Source organism: Pollachius pollachius (assembly GCF_949987615.1).
Source record: "Pollachius pollachius genome assembly, chromosome: 5".
NCBI classification, from domain to species: Eukaryota; Metazoa; Chordata; class Actinopteri; order Gadiformes; family Gadidae; genus Pollachius; species Pollachius pollachius.
In genome coordinates this window covers 26,282,315-26,300,289 of record NC_136938.1, presented here as the reverse complement: position 1 = coordinate 26,300,289, position 17,975 = coordinate 26,282,315, and the positions used below count along the sequence as shown (strand labels likewise).

The 17,975-nt window shown below is 47.4% G+C and overlaps 1 protein-coding gene across 1 annotated transcript in view; it reads right to left on the bottom strand.

The window, feature by feature from the left end:
* Positions 1-5,168: 5,168 nt before the first annotated feature.
* The window catches only part of prmt3 (protein arginine methyltransferase 3), a 40,239-nt gene continuing 27,432 nt past the window's right edge, over positions 5,169-17,975 (bottom strand). The window contains exons 14-16 of the mRNA XM_079736224.1: positions 14,376-14,426; positions 13,462-13,549; positions 5,169-5,555 (exon numbers count right to left, since the gene is read on the bottom strand). Coding sequence (XP_079592350.1) covers positions 5,446-5,555; positions 13,462-13,549; positions 14,376-14,426 — 249 coding nt within the window. The 3' untranslated portion in view covers positions 5,169-5,445. The remainder of the gene's footprint in view (positions 5,556-13,461; positions 13,550-14,375; positions 14,427-17,975) is intronic.

Below are 17,975 nucleotides of genomic sequence, written 5' to 3'. Positions count from 1 at the left end.
GTCTCTCTGCTCAGAGTAATCCTGCGGTATGGGAACGATGGAAGAGGATCAGCCAGAGATATCCAACAAACACACGTAATAAGAAAAAAGAAAAAAACACTTCACAAACGTTATCTTAAACCTTTCATGCTGGAATGGTCAGAGTCGACATCTGTGTTTTTTATTCTAGAGAAACTGAATCTTAGGATTTTCTAAAATTGTAAAACTGCCGCATTGTTTTGTCCCGCTTAAGTGTTTCCGAAGCGCTTTCACTCGGCGATTTTTACTTCATGGTTGTCCCTGGTTTCTGCCCACAGTCTGTGTGTGTGTGTAAGTGTATCTGTGTGTGTGTGTGTGTGTGTGTGTGTGTGTGTGTGTGTGTGTGTGTGTGTGTGTGTGTGTGTGTGTGTGTGTGTGTGTGTGTGTAGGGGGGAGGAGGGGGGTCTGCTTTCCCCTGCTCGGCGTTTCTGTAAGATTCCTTAATTTTACGCCCCATTTCCCGCATGTCATTCAACCCGGCACATCCACCGGCTTTATGGGCAATAGACAAGCTGCTGGCTGCTGTCTCTCCCGGCGTCTCTCTGCTCCCTCCCCGGCAGACATACTCCCTCCCCGGCCTCTCTCTGCCTCTCTCTGCTCCCTCCCCGGCAGAGATACTCCCTCCCGGGCCTCTCTCCACACCTTCCCCGGCAGAGATACACCCTCCACCCCGGCGTCAGGCTACAGCCTCACCAGACCCGGGCGGGTTTACAAATCGATCCCTAAATTAAGCTCTGATAAAATAAAACCACCAGCACCATATAAGCAACAGAGGAGAATGAAACTGCAACCATTTGGATCTGGAGCAAGTGATAGCATTGAGATGATATAAATATGAAATGGAAAAATGTCTTTAACCGTTTTGTTGTCGTTTTTTATGCAAAACGAATGCACTCATAATAATGTAATACAGTGTAAACAGCCCGGCCTTTGTACTGGAAGGTAAGAAATAGACCTTGAAAAAGACACCAAAATAGTAAATGCTAGTTGGCGCACGAATGAAGTAGCGGCAAAGTTTCTCCAAGTCTGCAAAAAAAACGCTCCAATCCCGCACAGACGGGAGCGCACAGAGTCAATTATCCAAACAGCACTTTAACTCAAATAACTCTGCATATCGGAGTGTCTCCGGGGTAAGACATAAAAATAACCATGAGCCTGTGTTTTAAAAAAAACAAAACTTAATAAATGCGCAAAAGGGTTAGGGTTAGAGAGTAGGGCACTTACCATGCTGGCAGAGGAGCGCTGTGCTGCGGACTGATGCTGAGGCAGCCGTGGAGGAGGAGAGAGGAGGAGAGACTGCGCGTCGACTGGACTCACAGGAGCGCAAAGCTTTCTACTCCGCGGGAAGAAGACGGGCTCTGCGTCAGAGTGGGGCAGCAAGGTGCCCTTCGCGGGACATTTTCTTGATCATAGGAGTTTGATAAATCATTGGCCTTGGATTCTGATTTTAAAGGGACCCACGAGCCGGTGGAGACGGTGGAGGGTGGGGGGCGCACTCCCGTAGGTTGGCGGTCACGCGCAAGCGGTGTGAGTGTGAGCGTGTGCGCGCCAGACTGACTCGTTCAAAGTTGATTGATAAGCGCGCGTCTCCGGGGATATATTGGCTACACGCACGTTTGGGTCACGTTCCCGAGCCTTTGCAGGTACGTTGTGTGTGCGTGTGTGTTTATGTGGGGAGGTATTTGACACCGTGAGTCCAGTGGTGTATATTGTTGCTCTCTGCTGTTCGGGTTTTGGATTCTAACGATGGAGAAAGTACGCCTTTCTCGTGCGTGCGGCTTGGATCATTTGTTGTATAGACACCCCCCCCCCCCCCCCCCATGGGGGTCTGCACAGCTAGGGACATCGTTATTCGCCTGTGTGTTGGAGTTGTTTACTAAACATCGAGTTACAATCGAGAACAAGTTGACGTGTCTATTTCTGTTGTTTGTTAGCGCTCTCGTGTAGGCCTAACTGTGTGTGTTTGTTTGTGTGTGTGTGTGTGTGTGTGTGTGTGTGTGTGCGTGTGTGTGTGTGTGTGTGTGTGTGTGTGTGTGTGTGTGTGCGTGTGTGTGTGTGTGTGTGTCTGTGTGTGTGTGTGTGAACACATTCACTCCGTGCACGTGGAGCGGGGCCTTACATTGTAGTTTTAGTAGAGTATCGATGCAGTTTTTAAGAATGGAGTGAAAATGGTTGAGTTAAAAATAGTCTTAGTAATCAAAAACCGTCGTTTTGTACGCGCATGGGCAGTGGGGCAGCAGCCCTCCTCCGTGCGTCACAAGAGGCGCACGGATGAAGTTAAAAAAACAAAAGCGGGGGGGGGCGAGGTTCCTCCGAGGCTACTCATTTGTTAAGATTTGTACGCAAGTTATCTTGTTCTCAGAGGAATCTCGTGGTCAGCCAAGAATTGGGTGGCAACCTACATCCCGTATAGCAGGCCAGGGTACGGGCCAGTGGCACTGCAATGCGTTATGACACCGCAACGTGCTGACTACTGCCTCTGGAAACCGATCAGGAACCCTGGAATAAACCATAGAACCCTAGAATAAACCCTAGATCCCTAGAATAAACCCTAGAACCCTGAAATAAACCATAGCACCCTAGAATAAACCACAGAACCCTTGAATAAACCCTAGACTAATCCCTAGTACCCTAGAATAAACCCGAGATCCCTAGAATAAACCCTAGATACATAGAATAATCCATAGTACTCTAGAATAAACCCTAGATCCCTAGAATAAACCCTAGGTCCCTAGAATAATCCCTAGTACCCTAGAATAAACCCTAGATCCCTAGAATAATCCCTAGATCCATAGAATAAACCCTAGTACCCTAGGATAAACCCTAGAACCATAGAATAAACCCTAGTACCCTAGAATAAACCCTAGATCCCTAGAATAAACCCTAGACCCATAGAATAAACCCTAGTACCCTAGGATAAACCCTAGATCCCTAGAAATAAAAGGTGTGCAACGCTGCTGTTACTCCGGACAGTCTGGGAATAAAATGAAGGGTGCGTTTAGTTCAAAAACAAATCCCTTGCAAAAGGGATGTTTACACGTGTCCGCAGGGTGAGGAGGATGCGCGCCGCCGCCCCGAGGCCCCCGGGGGACCTTCGTTCTGCACGCTGCACGGGTCCCCTCGCCCAGCTTGTAAATCTCCGTCCGTTACAGATAAGAGGCTGATGCCGCTGTATTAGCCGGCCGCTTTGGGCTTTAATTACATTGTCAACAGAGAATAATTGTAATTGATTTCTGCTCCTCTCTCCCCCCCCCCCTCCCCCCTCCAGTGTAGGCCTAATGATAAAAGGGGCTTTAGCCGCATGGTCAGACTGCACTCTATGACCAATGCATGCACAATTAGACTATAAGCGCCTGTCGTAGGCCTAGTCATTTTCCAAAGGCCTTCCTTCCTGCAAATAAAACACTGATCTTCCCGAACGTGTCCCGTTAATAATGCATAAAAAAACAACTAACGACCGGTCGTGTAGGTGCTGACAAGACTACTTTTATTTAAAAAAAAAAATTGTTCTGGTATTATCGTATGGCACACTCAGTATCGAGCCACATAGAGAGTCCCGTCCACAGCAATCCCCGCATTATCCAGTGCATAATAATGAGCAGCACAGTCCTTAATTACAGGAGACTGTGTAATTAATAGACCACTGCCGCTGTCTCTCTCCTCTCGATCGAAGCCGATGAGATTCCCATCCGTCTGTGGGCGTCTGGAGAGCGGCCCCTGGCTGAAGGTCAGAGCGGAGCCCCGACAGGGGCCTGTAGCGGTGAGGGCCTACATTTAGATAGAGTTGGAAGTCCTTTCAGACGCCGTTTTTTTTCGCTTTACGTTTGATTTATTGGGATCTATTTATAGGCCTATATGTATATTTTATTAAGCTGCATTTTTTAAATTGTATAGGGATTGTATAAATCCTGTTTTACATCAGACCTAATAAACAGACCCAAATAAATGAATAAAGGCTTTTGTAACACAATTGTTTTAGTGAAACAGCCTAAGTGTTTATGCAGATATTTTTCTATCCTAATTTAGAACTTAGAAAAAGCACCTCGATGTTATTGCACCTTTTAGGAGCATCACAATATCACATTCCCCAAAGAACAGCTTAAAGGAATTAAAGTAGGCAATATATATTGGCCAATAGCAATTATTTGGCCTTCAGCTGTATTTTAAATATTAATTTAAAATGGTTTTAAATGTAACTATCTACTTGACATTGTTTTAACCAAAACGCTCCGTTTAAAAGCAGGCCTGGGAAATAGGCTTTGTTTTCACATAGCTGAGTCCACGATCAGTAAAGCACGAACTCTGAAACAAACCTTATGGGAAGGGGGCGTGTCACTTGCTTCCGCTTCATTTCGACCAAGCATTTCGCAGGACGCGGGGATCCGTTATGGCAATAATCAGCGAACACAAACTCTGCCAGCACTAGCACTGAATTTAAGGGTCTTTAAAAACCTCAAGTCAAACACGTAGACTGGGCGTTGTAGAATTTGTTACTAATATTTCCCTCTGAAAGCTTTCTCTTTTGTAAAGTATCGACTGTTCCGACATAGTACAAGACGTAACTCCACCCCTTTTTGTTTTTGGCTTCCGGTCCAGGCTCTGTGCCGCCTGGGAATAAAAACTGATCAGATGGATCTGAGATTAACAACGTAACAGACAGAGACTCTTAATCACGTCTCAACCTTATTTCATTTAGTGTGATAAGTGAAAGCAAAATGGGTCGTTATTGTGCTCTTTTGTTCTTGACTGACAATAAAAGAATAAAAGAGCAAAAATGGCTAAATCCATATGATCGACTACGAGCTATAAATGCAAAAAAAAACTGTTTCTGTTCACTGTTTTATTTTTGTCTTAACCATGACAATGAATTTAATATTTAAAAAATATTTTATATATTTTTTTTTACATTTTTGGCAAAATAACTTTCATTGAAAACGATACTCTAAGTGTAAAAGTTTTATCTAAAGTAATCCATAATTAGAAAAACAATCCATACCAAATATTTTTCTTCTGGACGGCCAAGAATAGGATCCATCGTGTCCGACGAGTACAATCAATCAACAATGTGAAGCGATGGTAAGAACTCATTAATGAATAGCCATAACATCCTCTGTAGAACATCCATTACACAATGACACAGATTCTGCATTATAAATCTTTATTAAAAAGAACAAATCGCTTTTGACACTTTAGATCCCTGTGATCAAACGTCCCTCCAGTCGTCTAAAATCACGCTAACTCATCTGAAATCACGCTTGTGTGTTTGCGTGCTCGTGTGTTTGTGTGTGGTCCATGCTAATACTTTGAGTACACACCATCTCTGGAAGAACACGTAGAATGCCATCTCCACCCGTGTTTCAGTCCTATGGGTTAAAGGTGGAGTATTCAGAGTCATCCTCTCAGACCCCATCCAGCCAGCTCTCACGCTCACTGCAGCATGTAGGTCTGCTTCCTGTCCCGGAAACTCAGGGTGACCAGCAGTGACCGGGGGTCTTTCTTGTTCTTGATGACTTTGATTGTTCCCTGAAGCTCCTCCCCTAGAGAGAGAGAGGTGAGGAACAGGGTTGAGTCCTGAAACTTGTCCAGTAGTGTATAATTCAATAAGCTGTAGAATATGTAGGATCACACATCACCTGAGGATGTGTGATTCCCGCTAGCTGATAGAATGATTTCGCACACTATCTCATAAGGTAAATGGACTACATTTATATAGCGCTTTTCTAACAGGGGCCCTCAAAGCGCTTTACAATACTGCCTCACATTCACCCATTCATGCACACATTCACACACCGACGGCGGTGTCAACCATGCAAGGCGACAGCTGGCTCATCAGGAGCAGTCAGGGTGAGGCGTCTAACCTTCCAGTTACCAGTCAATCCGTCTCCTGAGCCACATGCCGCCCTATCCTTAAGACCACGTTAACTTCAGTTGATCTAGGACAGTGGTTCTCAACGGGTCTCACTTCAGGACCCACGTGTGTGAAACACGTGAGTCATTAAGTCGCGACCCAAAGAAAAAAAGACTATTTGCCAATGTTGCAGTAATCAACAATGCCTTCATGTACTGCTGAACATTGAGTGAATAAAACACTGCAACCAATCGGGTTGAATTTCATGAAAGAGCAAGCCACTGAAAAATCATTGAATCATGAGTTATTCATGTACATGCAATTCTAAAGATTACGGTTTGGCATAAGCTCTGCGACCCAGTCAAAAGACCCAAGTATAGTTTGCGACCCACCAGTGATGAATCACTGATCCAGGAGACTGTATGAGGACAAAGATCCTAAGAAATGATAAGATAAAACTATAAATCTTTCGGTGTTTACAGCCGCAAAAAGATAAGCAAAAACAAAGATGCCAAAAATACAATAAAAGCTAAAAACCTAATTAAGGGCCACATTTTGTGTGATACTGTACGAGCGCATTGGAAAGAACACCCATCCAGATGTCTCAAAGAGCGCGGTGGCTGTACGTGCTCACACGGTACACTGGCGAAACAGAGACCAGGAGGAGAGGGTGGTGATAATCACTTTGATTAACTTCACGTTTGACTGCTGGGGGTAAATGAATGTTTACCCAATCAGCAACCAAGTTCTCTCTCTCTCTCTCTCTCTCTCTCTCTCTCTCTCTCTCTCTCTCTCTCTCTCTCTCTCTCTCTCTCTCTCTCTCTCTCTCTCTCTCTCTCTCTCTCTCTCTCTCTCTCTCTCTCTCTCTCTCTCTCTCTCTCTCTCTCTCTCTCTCTCTCTCTCTCTCTCTCTCTCTCTCATAGCCGGAGGTTAGGGGAGGACGGGGAGGGAAAATCGCTGACTGCGGCACTTTCTCCAGCGAGGCGTCTTGTGTCACGTCTCCGCCGTTGCCATGCCGACGCGGCGGCGGGTGCACCGTGCTGCTGGCGCCGCGCTCTGGGCCTGTCACTTCATTACAGAGGAGCCAACAGCAGAACCGATGAATTGTGTTGGAGGCCCCGCATGGGTGCTGCGCGTGTATGGGGTGTGTGTCTGTCATGATCAGCGATTTGTCATAGATCAGCAAATACCTCGACATCTTTGTGACATATTTGCGACAAAATACATTATATATCTGGTTGCTCTATTAGGGCTAAAGGTGGTTGTTATGCTCTCAATTGTACAACAGAAACCAAGCTTGTACTCATTGTACCCTTGGCCATTTGTGTTTTATATTATTATGAATAACCCATTGCCATTGGCACCTTACAAATTAGTGATCAGGGCAAAAGTGCCTTTGTTTAAATGGCTAGACACTATGACGCTTACTAACCTGCTGATAGAATTGTAGAGTATTGTCTGCTTCAATTGCAGTACAATACATGATTTCTGATTAAATTATCAGGAGAATTGCACACATAATGGACGGAGCCATACAAGTTTTTAACTTATGAATCCTTGTGTATTTCACTGCATCGGTCACAAATAGAGTATCCGCTCTGCTCTGGTGCAGCAGTATCATGACAGGAACGAGAGAGCATATAAAAAGAGACATTGAAACAGCGGGCGTGTGATGACAGCCAGGTGACACATGGCCCAGGGGGAACCGAGGAGTTTGTCCAAACTTATTCGGCACTCCACCACTCACTTAAGATGCAGCACTCTGTGTGTGGGACAGACGGGTTGAGACAGACCGCGTCATATCTGGGCGTAGAAAGAGAGGCAAGATGGGGGAAAAGGGCGACCATTTTGTAGAGATGTTCCGATACCATTTTTTCCTTCCCGATACCGATTCCTGAACTTGAGTATCGGCCAATATCAAGTAGATACCGATACAGCATCTAGCATTGCTACTACTAACAGCATTTTTCTATTGAAGGGTTCTCTTACGGAGACAGCGATGTATAGTCGGTTCACTTACTATAGACAATTTTTTGCAGACAGCAATACCTCATGTCGATACCCGTCGATAGCCGATATCGGAGGAATTTCCTATACTGGTATCGGTATCGGAACAACTACCATTTTGCACAAGTTACAGAGAAAAGTAGGCACTATGGAGAAATTAGAGGGAGGCTGCTGTGACCTCCAATTTAGGAGAGAACTAGAGCTGCAAAAGGTTTCAAAGCCCTAGTGACTTAATTCATCGTAGACCTTTGCTTATAAAGAAAAAAAACATTTCTTGGATCAACGAATACAATGACAAAACCAAACTAATTGCCAACTTTCCAGTGGAGAGGGTCGACACTCGACACATGACAAGACTTCTTCTGGATTCAGTCCCCGTAGAGGAGGACCTCTGAATAAACGGGGTATTCCAGCATGTAGTGTCAGCCGAGTGTGGAGATGAAGGCGGGAGTAGAGGTGGTCTGTGGCTGGGATGTGGTACCAGCGCGTGGCGGTATCATTAACCGAGCTGGGTCCCAGGCAAGCCCCACCCCCCATCTCTGCTGCTGCTCGCTTGCTTCCCCATGAAATTACAGTCGTTACAAACCCTTCCCATTTCACAGTAATTGAAACCGTTTTTTTTTTTGTTACCCTAAGCCGTAAGGCTATTTTCCCACTGCGCAATGGTGAGACTAAAAACCTAAATCCCTGACCTGAGTAATGAAAAGGCAATGTCACTAGAAAGGACAAATTGCTAACCCATGCGGAAGATCACACATGCTACATGACGATCCTGGAATACAATCTTAGGCTGAGGTTGTCCAGTTCTATCCCCCCCAACAGTACCAAATCTACAGCTCTAGCAGCCGTGGGAAGCAATCCCAGAAAGCTGTGTTCCCCTTTCAACTTCCTTTACGTTAACACCCGACAACATGGCCCGTACCCCACCTTCGATCCACTCTGACTCTTGCTACACCCGAGCCCTCTCCAGCGCTGGGAGGGCGGGGATGGGTGTGATGGGGAGGCTGGGGGAGGACTGGGAGGCCTGTTTGATAGGGCTGTACGTCTTGGGCACCTGCCTGCAGACACTGGCTGAATTCCCAGCCTGCGTAGCCAGCCGGCAGCACCCATCACCGTGAACCCCTGAAGGACCTTCAGCGTTCCAGAGCAGGAGGAGCAGGACGGGGAAGGAGGAGGAGGGGCCCGGAAGGTTTTTCCGAGCAGCTTTAGTGCTCGAGTCCTGAAACGAAATCTGAAACTACGGTTGAACTTTTTATTGCTCTTAACCTGACATTTATCAGCACAATGTACTAACATTGACTTCTGCTGAAGGTGTAGTTAGTTAAAGCTAGTTAGCATAGTTAGTTAGATAGTTTAGTACCGAAGTAGTACCGTTAAAATACGGGATTGATAAGAGTAGTAGTACCATTAAAGTAACGGATCTATATGCAGTATCGATAAGAGAAGTAGTATTGTTAAAGTACCGGATCGATAAGCAGTATCGATAAGAGCAGTCATATTGTTAAAGTACCGGATCAATGAGCAGTATCGATAAGAGCAGTCATATTGTTAAAGCACCGTATCGATAAGCGGTATCGATAAGAGCAGTAGTACTGTTGATACCTTAACGATACCGGTCCGTATGCAGGACTAGGGACGGGGAAGTGCGACAAAAGAAACCGGCGCAAAGATGAGCCGACCAATAGAACGGCTGTGAAAGATGCGTGCCCCTTTGTGTCAGCGCCCAGTGGGGGACGGCGCACCGACCCTCTTCACCTAAATACACGCCGATTGAAAAGGATGAGGAAAGAAGAGGGGCGGACGTTCCACGCAGCCGGCACCGAGCCCTACACTCTCTGCGGGGCCAGCTTCCCGAACACAGCCGAGCGTGACAAATGACACCACGTTTAATTTATTAAGCTGCCAAGCAGGAGTATTTGCAAGCACGTTTGGTTCCAGCCCGCTGCGTCCTCCCTCTTTTCTTCCGCTCGCGTCTCAGAGAGAATCTCAGGCTGCAAAGTTAATTACTGCACTCGCACACACAACTCATCAAATGGGCTTCTGCCGCGGCCTGTGATAAATCAATGGAGACAGAGCACTGTACTGAAACAAATGCCTAGGCCAGAGCGGAAGCGGAAGCTTTAGTTCCTTTAGTTCGGTTTAGGGGAGCAGAGAAAGGCCACCGCAAACACAAGGAGGAGACTAGACGAGAATAGACATGACAATAGCCTCCTTGAAGGTGACCGAGGGAAACTTTTCATCTCCCTCCCTCGTCGATGCTCAGGGAAATGTTGCTGTTGAACGTAGGGAAGTGTGTGTGTTGCAGGGGGGAAGGCGACACACACACACACACAAGGCAAGGCGTGCGTGCGTGTGTGTTAGAGAGAGTGAGAATGCTTATGAGGATCATAAGCATCGGTGGCCCCCTTCGGTCACCGGTCTTGATTGGGATTGTGTTTCGTTGGACCAGAAAGGACTGCAGCATTTGAGGAGCATAAACTCTATTAGTGTGTGCGTGTATGTCATGGTTAGCATGCTGTAATCAGGGAGTGCATCTTCTATTTAAATACACGGATGTTGCACTCAGTTCTAAGATGAGAATCCTATGCAGTGAACATGCATTTCTTTTTGGTGCAGGAACCTGCACCATTGAGAGAACTGCAGATTTCCCTTAATGGTTGGGGTAGGGGAGGGGTGTGTGGCTGTGAGCAGCTCCAGTACTAGTAAGCTGTGACTGTGACCATAGGTTCTTTTCCGTGCTATTGGCTAAATGTAAGTGTTGCCGAGGAGAAGGAAACGGCACGCGTAAAGGCACGCGTGTCCACGCGTGTTGCGCTTAAGGAGGGGCACGCATCACTCTGCTCATGTGCCTATATAGAAACACATTCAAGCACACAGAAATATAACACAAGAACGGCGGCATCAAAGGCACACGGTTGCACACACTCACCCTAACGCACAAGAGCACACACGCACCTAAACAGAAAAGACCTGGCACCTCTTTGATTCTCACAAAGAAACCATTTCTCCTGCACTACACTACACTCTGCGACTCACACGTATAATCACACAAACACACGCAGTGGTCTCTGGTAAACTAGTGCCGTGCGACTGCCAGCAGCTGCCAGGCCTTCTGTGCCCGATCGCTGAGCGGAATCTGTCTCCGTTTCCAACCCAGCGGTAGTTTCCACGCTGCTGTGCTCGGTGTTAGCGAGCCGCGGCGCCCAGTGTAGAACTTCAGAGCCGCGCCCGGGTGCCTTATCGGGGCGTCCCGGTGTAAACGCCGTGGCCGGCCTTTGACGTATCTTATCTCGCCGCGAGAGGGTGTAGCGTCCAGCGCCCCTCCTCCTCCTCCTCCTCCCTCACCGCCCCCCTCCTACTCACATAGTCTCTCTCTCTCTCTCTCTCCCCACCCACTTCACCGTGGGGATCATTTATTACACTTGGCTATATCTGATCTCTCGCCAACGAGTGGACGTCCAGATTCCATCCCACTCCCCCCACCACGTCTCCCTTCCCTCCCCAGCCCATCCATTCCCACATCGGACGACAGATTCCTGAAAGCCATTACGATAGCATGGACACAAAACTGTCCTCTTTCGCTGCAACGCATCTCTTCAGTAACATCACGCAGCAACCGTTGATGTACATGGGGAGATGTCATTGTACAGATAACTGATAGAGTACCTTGGTGCTTAGTGTACAGCAAATACATGTCCCCACACATCTACCGTACGAGCCTAACGTGTATTTGAGAGTTATGATGCGCTGTGTTCCTTGGTCATATTTTCATACCGTAGAATGACACTGAATCCGTACTATCTACAGTGCTGTAGAACAACACTGATACGTAAACGTACGTTGGGAATGATACGTTCTACAGTATCGTACTGTAGAATGACACTGAATCCGCACTTTCTACAGTACTGTAGAACGACACTGATACGTAAACGTACGTTGGGATGGGAATGATAGGTTCTACAGTATCATACTGTAGAATGACACTGATCCCGTAGACATGCGTTGCTGTGTTCTTCCAGCATCGAAGCCCGGCTGTAGTCGAACGTGTTCCGTACGGGCGCCACCGTCGGCGCCCGGGTTATCAGATTACATGCTACATTACAGAAGTTTTACATGCTTGCCTCTCCGATGGCCGCCTGCGATTGGTTGTGATCCTCGTCCGTCTCCCGGCGCCTGACAGATAACGGCTGTCAGCCGCTGACGGCGTCGCCCGGCCGCCGACAGATTGTCTCGCCGCACCGCGCCCAGCGAGGAAACATCGCTCGCCGTTTCCGATGCGGACGGGGACGACCGAGAGACGGATGGAACAGACGGACGGGTGACGGGGGAATACGGGGAACAATCAAATCCCCCGGGAAGATGGACACGTGTGTGTGGGGAACAGCGGGGTCCGTCGGTGGGTTTGACACAGAGGTTTCAGAGTGCTGCAGAGAGCGGGCGGTGCAGGTTCAGTACCTGCAGGCGACGGTGGAGACCTACAGCCTAGCATAGTCGTCGGTCGATGTAGTTGGGCGGTCCAGGCAGGGCTTTATGGACTTAAGGCCAGTTTGCTGTAATGAGGCTTTGGACACACAGTTGGCACACTCTGCTGGTGGCCCTTCCAGGATTCAGAGGTTCAGCAATTATAATGGTGCCAATATCACCGTACTGCCAATCATACATGAGAAGGGGACTCATTGAGCACTTCCAGAATGAAAACACGCTTGGGGAGGTTGCTCATTGGCTCTTTCAGAATGCTAATAGGCTCTTTCCTGCTTTCAAAGTGCTTGAAACGACATTACCTATTTAATTAATTTTGGCATATTGATAAGGCCTGTTGTTTAAGGCTTATTAAAGTATAGCAGCACATACGATTGTCTATCGAAAAAATGTTTTTTTTTATCCCCAATATAGCCAGAAGCCACATAAACAAGGGAACACATTAGGCATGTATATGACAATTCACACTCATTTTGTTTTTTTATATTAAAATTGTATGATAAAACATTAACATATGGTTAACATAACATCGGCTCCATGCCAAACGAGCAACGTCCGCAAGCGGGTCTTTTAGCATGAGAACTGTGATATTGTCAGTAATGAGCCCTCGTACGCAACCAATCACTGGATGAACCGCCATCGGCCATTTTTGGATCGCACACGGGGACTATTAGTTCAGCTGAAGCGGTCTGTGCGGTCTGTGGTTTGATGGGGTTCAGTTCAAGAGCTCTGTGTGGTCTGTGGTTTGATGGGGTTCAGTTCAAGAGGTCTGTGTGGTCTGTGGTGGGGTTCAGTTCAAGAGGTCTGTGCGGTGATGGGGTTCACTTCAAGAGGTCTGTGGTTCGGTGGGGTTCAGTTCAAGAGGTCTGTGTGGTCGGTGGTGTGGTGGGGTTCAGTTCAAGAGGTCTGTGGTTTGATGGGGTTCAGTTCAAGAGGTCTGTGGTGGGGTTCAGTTCAAGAGGTCTGTGGTGGGGTTCAGTTCAAGAGGTCTGTGGTGGGGTTCAGTTCAAGAGGTCTGTGGTTGGGTGGGGTTCAGTTCAAGAGGTCTGTGTGGTGATGGGGTTCAGTTCAAGAGGTCTGTGTGGTCTGGGTGTGGTGGGGATACTGACCGGCCTGGACAGGAAGTGGGCTCTCTAGCAGGAAGAGTGTCTGCTTCCAGTGTGTCTTTGTGTCCTTTGGACCAGTGGAGAAGGACACCTGAACACAAACACAACACCTTTACATCAGAGCCGCCCACACTAGGCTGCTAAAGCATCTCTGAGGGGATTCTGGGAAGCTGAGCGCTACGTGAAAGATTTAGCTGGGAACGTTATTGTTTTGAGTATTCTTCATAACATCTACGTTCACCACCAACGTTAGGGGACATCTACTCTGTTGTATCACAGAGTATGACCTAAACATACTCGGGTAGTGATGACTGCGTTTGGATTTCCGCTAACTATAATTCTCTAATGCATTGTTAAATGAAACGAGAATAACTGGGTTTGAATCTAGAATATCGGTTGTGGTCGCAGCGATGCTCAGTCCATATTTATATAAATCTGGTCAGAGCATGAGACTAGTCCTCACTAGCTTGCAGTCCGGTCCCAGCGCTTTCCAAACGTGTAGAAATACAGGACCATTTAAACACCGGAAGGCTCTCTCTCCTAATGTCATATCACTCCTAAGTCAACGTGTCATTAGCCAGTGGAGGGAGCGTTCCACCGCACATCCCCAGCCTTATTTATTGTCAACATTAACAGCAGGGTGCTGCGTTGCGTCGCATCCTGCTGTGAGTTGATCTCCGGCCGCGATAGGAAAAAAACGTTTCCAATAAAGCCCGCGGCTGTAATGTGCGTCTCCCCCAGTCCGGCGCGGTCTTGTTCCGACTGGCCGGCTCCCGGGAAGGTAAGTGCTGACATCAGCAGCCCGGGCGTCAGGCCTCGACGGGCGGCTGGAGTCTAACGCCTCCGGGGGGGAGTCCACGTGGGCATGGGAACATAATTGAGTTTCTGTTAAATGGCTCGGCTGGGTTCCCTCTCACCTTGTTTCCACAGCCTTTGTCGAAGAAAATGTCAAAGTAGCCCACGATCGCCTGCGAATGAAATATGAGGTGGGAGTTAGGATGTGACAGAACAATAAACACAGCAGATTTGTTTGACTGTACCGCGCCGTAACATGCAGAGTGGGGGGGGGGGGAACGGGGGCACAGTCATTATCTGAGGGTTAAGTGTTTAGGAGGATGATCACTTTCTGGATGAATAACATTAAAAAACAGATCACACATGGATTAAGATATGAATATAAATGAGGGTAAACACAGAATATATCTGAAATAACTGGTTGACCTTTTGCCTTCCTTGCATACGATCTTGTGTGTGTGTGCACACTTCCTTATATACGATCATGTTATGTTTTCTGTGTGTGTGTGTGTGTGTGTGTGTGTGTGCGCGCCTGCGTGCGCATGTAGATGTATATCGGTCACTTGATTGCCTACTTAATTGCACGCCTGTGGGCAACCCCCACTCCTACAGCAACAAAGCTATGAAAGTGTAACCGAACCCATTCTTGTACAAAACCCACACCTATACTCTCTCTTTCCTCCAACAGCTTGGCTCTACAAAGGGACTGAGTCGGCACCTGGTCCCAGGTGCGAGCCCTGTCACTGCGTCTCACCACCAGTCATCAGACACATGAAGAAAAAAACTAATTATAGCCGCGCCACTATCAACACAGAGGGCCGTTTCTGCTGACAGGCGGAACTGCCGGGGTAGAGTAAATTAGCTAAGGGGGCACTTTTTGGCGACGGGACTATACATTACGCAGTAAGGGAGAGTGCCATCAGAAGGAGGAAACACACATCGGTGAGCTTTTGTGAGTTTCAGCAGCAGCCTTTGATTTGCATTTCTCCGCTGCTGGGAAACACACTCAAACCCTGTTTTTTTGAGTCAGTGCCGAAGAGGATATGCAGGTAAAATAATGTCCATCGCGGGAGGAAGTGGTTCGCGAGTGTTTAGGGTTAGTTTCCTGTTTGTTTACTAACCTGATGTAACGTTGCTTAATCTCTGCTGTTTCAGTCTTATTCCCGTATTACTACACTAACCCACTGACGTGTCAATACCTGCCTTGTGAGTTGAGGGTTAACAGGACGGGAGGTAAGCCTGTCTATTCCAACGATCTGCTTAACTGTGTCAGAAGCACCGGGCTCGACACAATGCCATAGAACAGCGTAAAGGGGCGATCGTAAGCTTTTACACCCAGGCAGGTTAACAGGGAGATGTAACAGTGGAACAAAAAGGCAGTGGACGCGGCCATGTTGTGGGGGAGGCCTTCAATCAGACCAGCCCCCACAAGCCCCCCCAAAACCTGCGCTGCAAGTGTTTCTACTCAAGTATAAAAAAAGCTTTAGATCTATTTTAACATAAATAAATTGTATCAACCAAACAAACCGCTACACCACGATATGTACTCTATGCCATGATTCAGACGATCCAGTAAAAAAAAATTAAAAAAAAGTCACATCATCAATGCGTAGGTTTTTTCAACCGACTTGGAATTTCTCCAGCAGGGACACACATGAACACACCCCGGTCCACACACCTGAACTAACTGCCAGGGAGCAGGGCCGGAGAGCAGGCCGGCGGTGGGCCGTTGTCAGATTTGTGAGCTAAAAGAAGGCAGCCCCAAGGCCTGTTTTGCTTCCGCTCCTCTCTCACCCCAACCGTAGGAGAGGGAGGCTCACTCTATCAATCTCAGGAGCGCACTTGTAGTGGCAATGATGCGGAACTAATAGCTTTTAATCCTGACGCCGCTGACAACATGGAGGCCGGCTCTGCCAGACAAAGAAGAGCTGAATCAATGCAGGGATGGAGGGAGGGAGGGAGGGAGGGGGGAGGGGAGGGAGGGAGGGGGGGAATGTGGGAGAGGGAGTTATTCGACAGAGAGAGAGGAGAGTGGAAGAGAATGAGTGGAAGAGAGAGAAGAGAAAATGGGAGGGAGAGAGAGAGAGAGGGAGAGGAAAGGAACAAGAACATGAGCGAAACTGGAGGGGAGAGAGATGGAGAGAATAGGGGAAAGAAGAGAGAGTGAGTGGACAGAGAGAAGGGAGAGAGGAAGATGGAATTAGTGAAAGAAGAGAGAGTGATTGGACAGAGAGAAGGGAGAGAAAGGAATATAGGGTGATGGAGAGAGAACAGAGAGCGAGAGAGAGGAGAAAAGGGGGACGAGAGAGAGAGGGCTGTGTCTGTAATATGTACGAAGAGCTCTAGTGATGATGAAGAGCTGGGAAAGTTTGCATGTCTTTTGCGTTGTCTTGGGTTCAATTCAGACTTCATTATTGTAAATCTTTCGTTCTACATTTGCAATAAAGTAATGAAACATAATCTTCCATAGTCTTACATTCTTACTGGATCGATTAATCAACCATCAAAGACATCTCCAGAATAGAGGCCGATCCAGGCGTGGCTTGCGCTTGTGGAAATAAACCTGGTCCTAAATATGAATTTGTATCAGCACTGCATTTGGTCACACAAAGCTGTATCTTTAAAACTTGGGTGTCATGAAACTATTCCAGTAGAACTTGTACACTTCATAAACGTCGGCAGTGGGGAGATTCTGCCCATTAGAAATAGGCCACTTAGTGTGTGATTTAATCACACTCATTTCATATCATCAACTAATTTCTTTAAGCAAATATATAATATATGCGAGCCAGGAGTCATTAAACACTACAAAATGTACAATGTGCTTGAAAACCACCATTCAGAGAAAAATACAGAGGATTCACACACACACACACACACACACAGGTTGAAAATGACAGGTCCATCATTTATCTGGTGTTTAACAGACTCCTAACAAACCAACGGTCAAATCAGCCTTCATTGACTCAGACATGTGGGGGGGGGGGGGGGATGGGGGAGTTGAGGGGAGGGGGGCTAGCTCAGAGCTAAACCGCCAGCAAACGCACCCAAAGTGGAGGAAGGACCATGTCATCCCGATGCAATTATGGCTTTTAATGAACGCTAAAGGACGCTCTGTGCAGAGGTAATTAGGAAATTAGCCGTAATTACTTGCTAGGCAGCGCAGATCTGACCCCCACCCCCCCCCCCCCTCACACTCCTGCAAGCCGGAAACCGGGGATCATCCTTGTGTTGCCACGACGATGACAAGGCCTCATAAGCAAGATTGATTGTCACCTCTGTGTTAGGCAACTATCCCACCGGACAACTCTCGGGCACACACACAAACAAACAAACAAACAAACAAACCAACGAAGATGATACTGAAGTTTGGTACAACCTTCAAATTCTAAAGGGTGTAATCTGTATATTAAATGTATTTACACTATACTTTACATGGGTGGTGCATGTGTCTTAGTAACTGTGCATCCAGGTGAGAGGCCGTTGCAGATCCAGGGAGTTAAAACGAGAAGAACGTGTCAAATCTTAACATGAATAAAATGCGGATATAGTTCAAGTATAAGTCGAGTCAAGAATACAATAATCAACTTCACGGTCTTGAGGAAAGGTCACAGAGCGTAACCAGTGAGCTTCAAATTAAGAGCGCATCACGCACTACCACCCTCGAGGAGCTGGACCAGGGGGGGGGGGGGCAGAGGACCTGAAGGAGGCCAGGAGGAGGT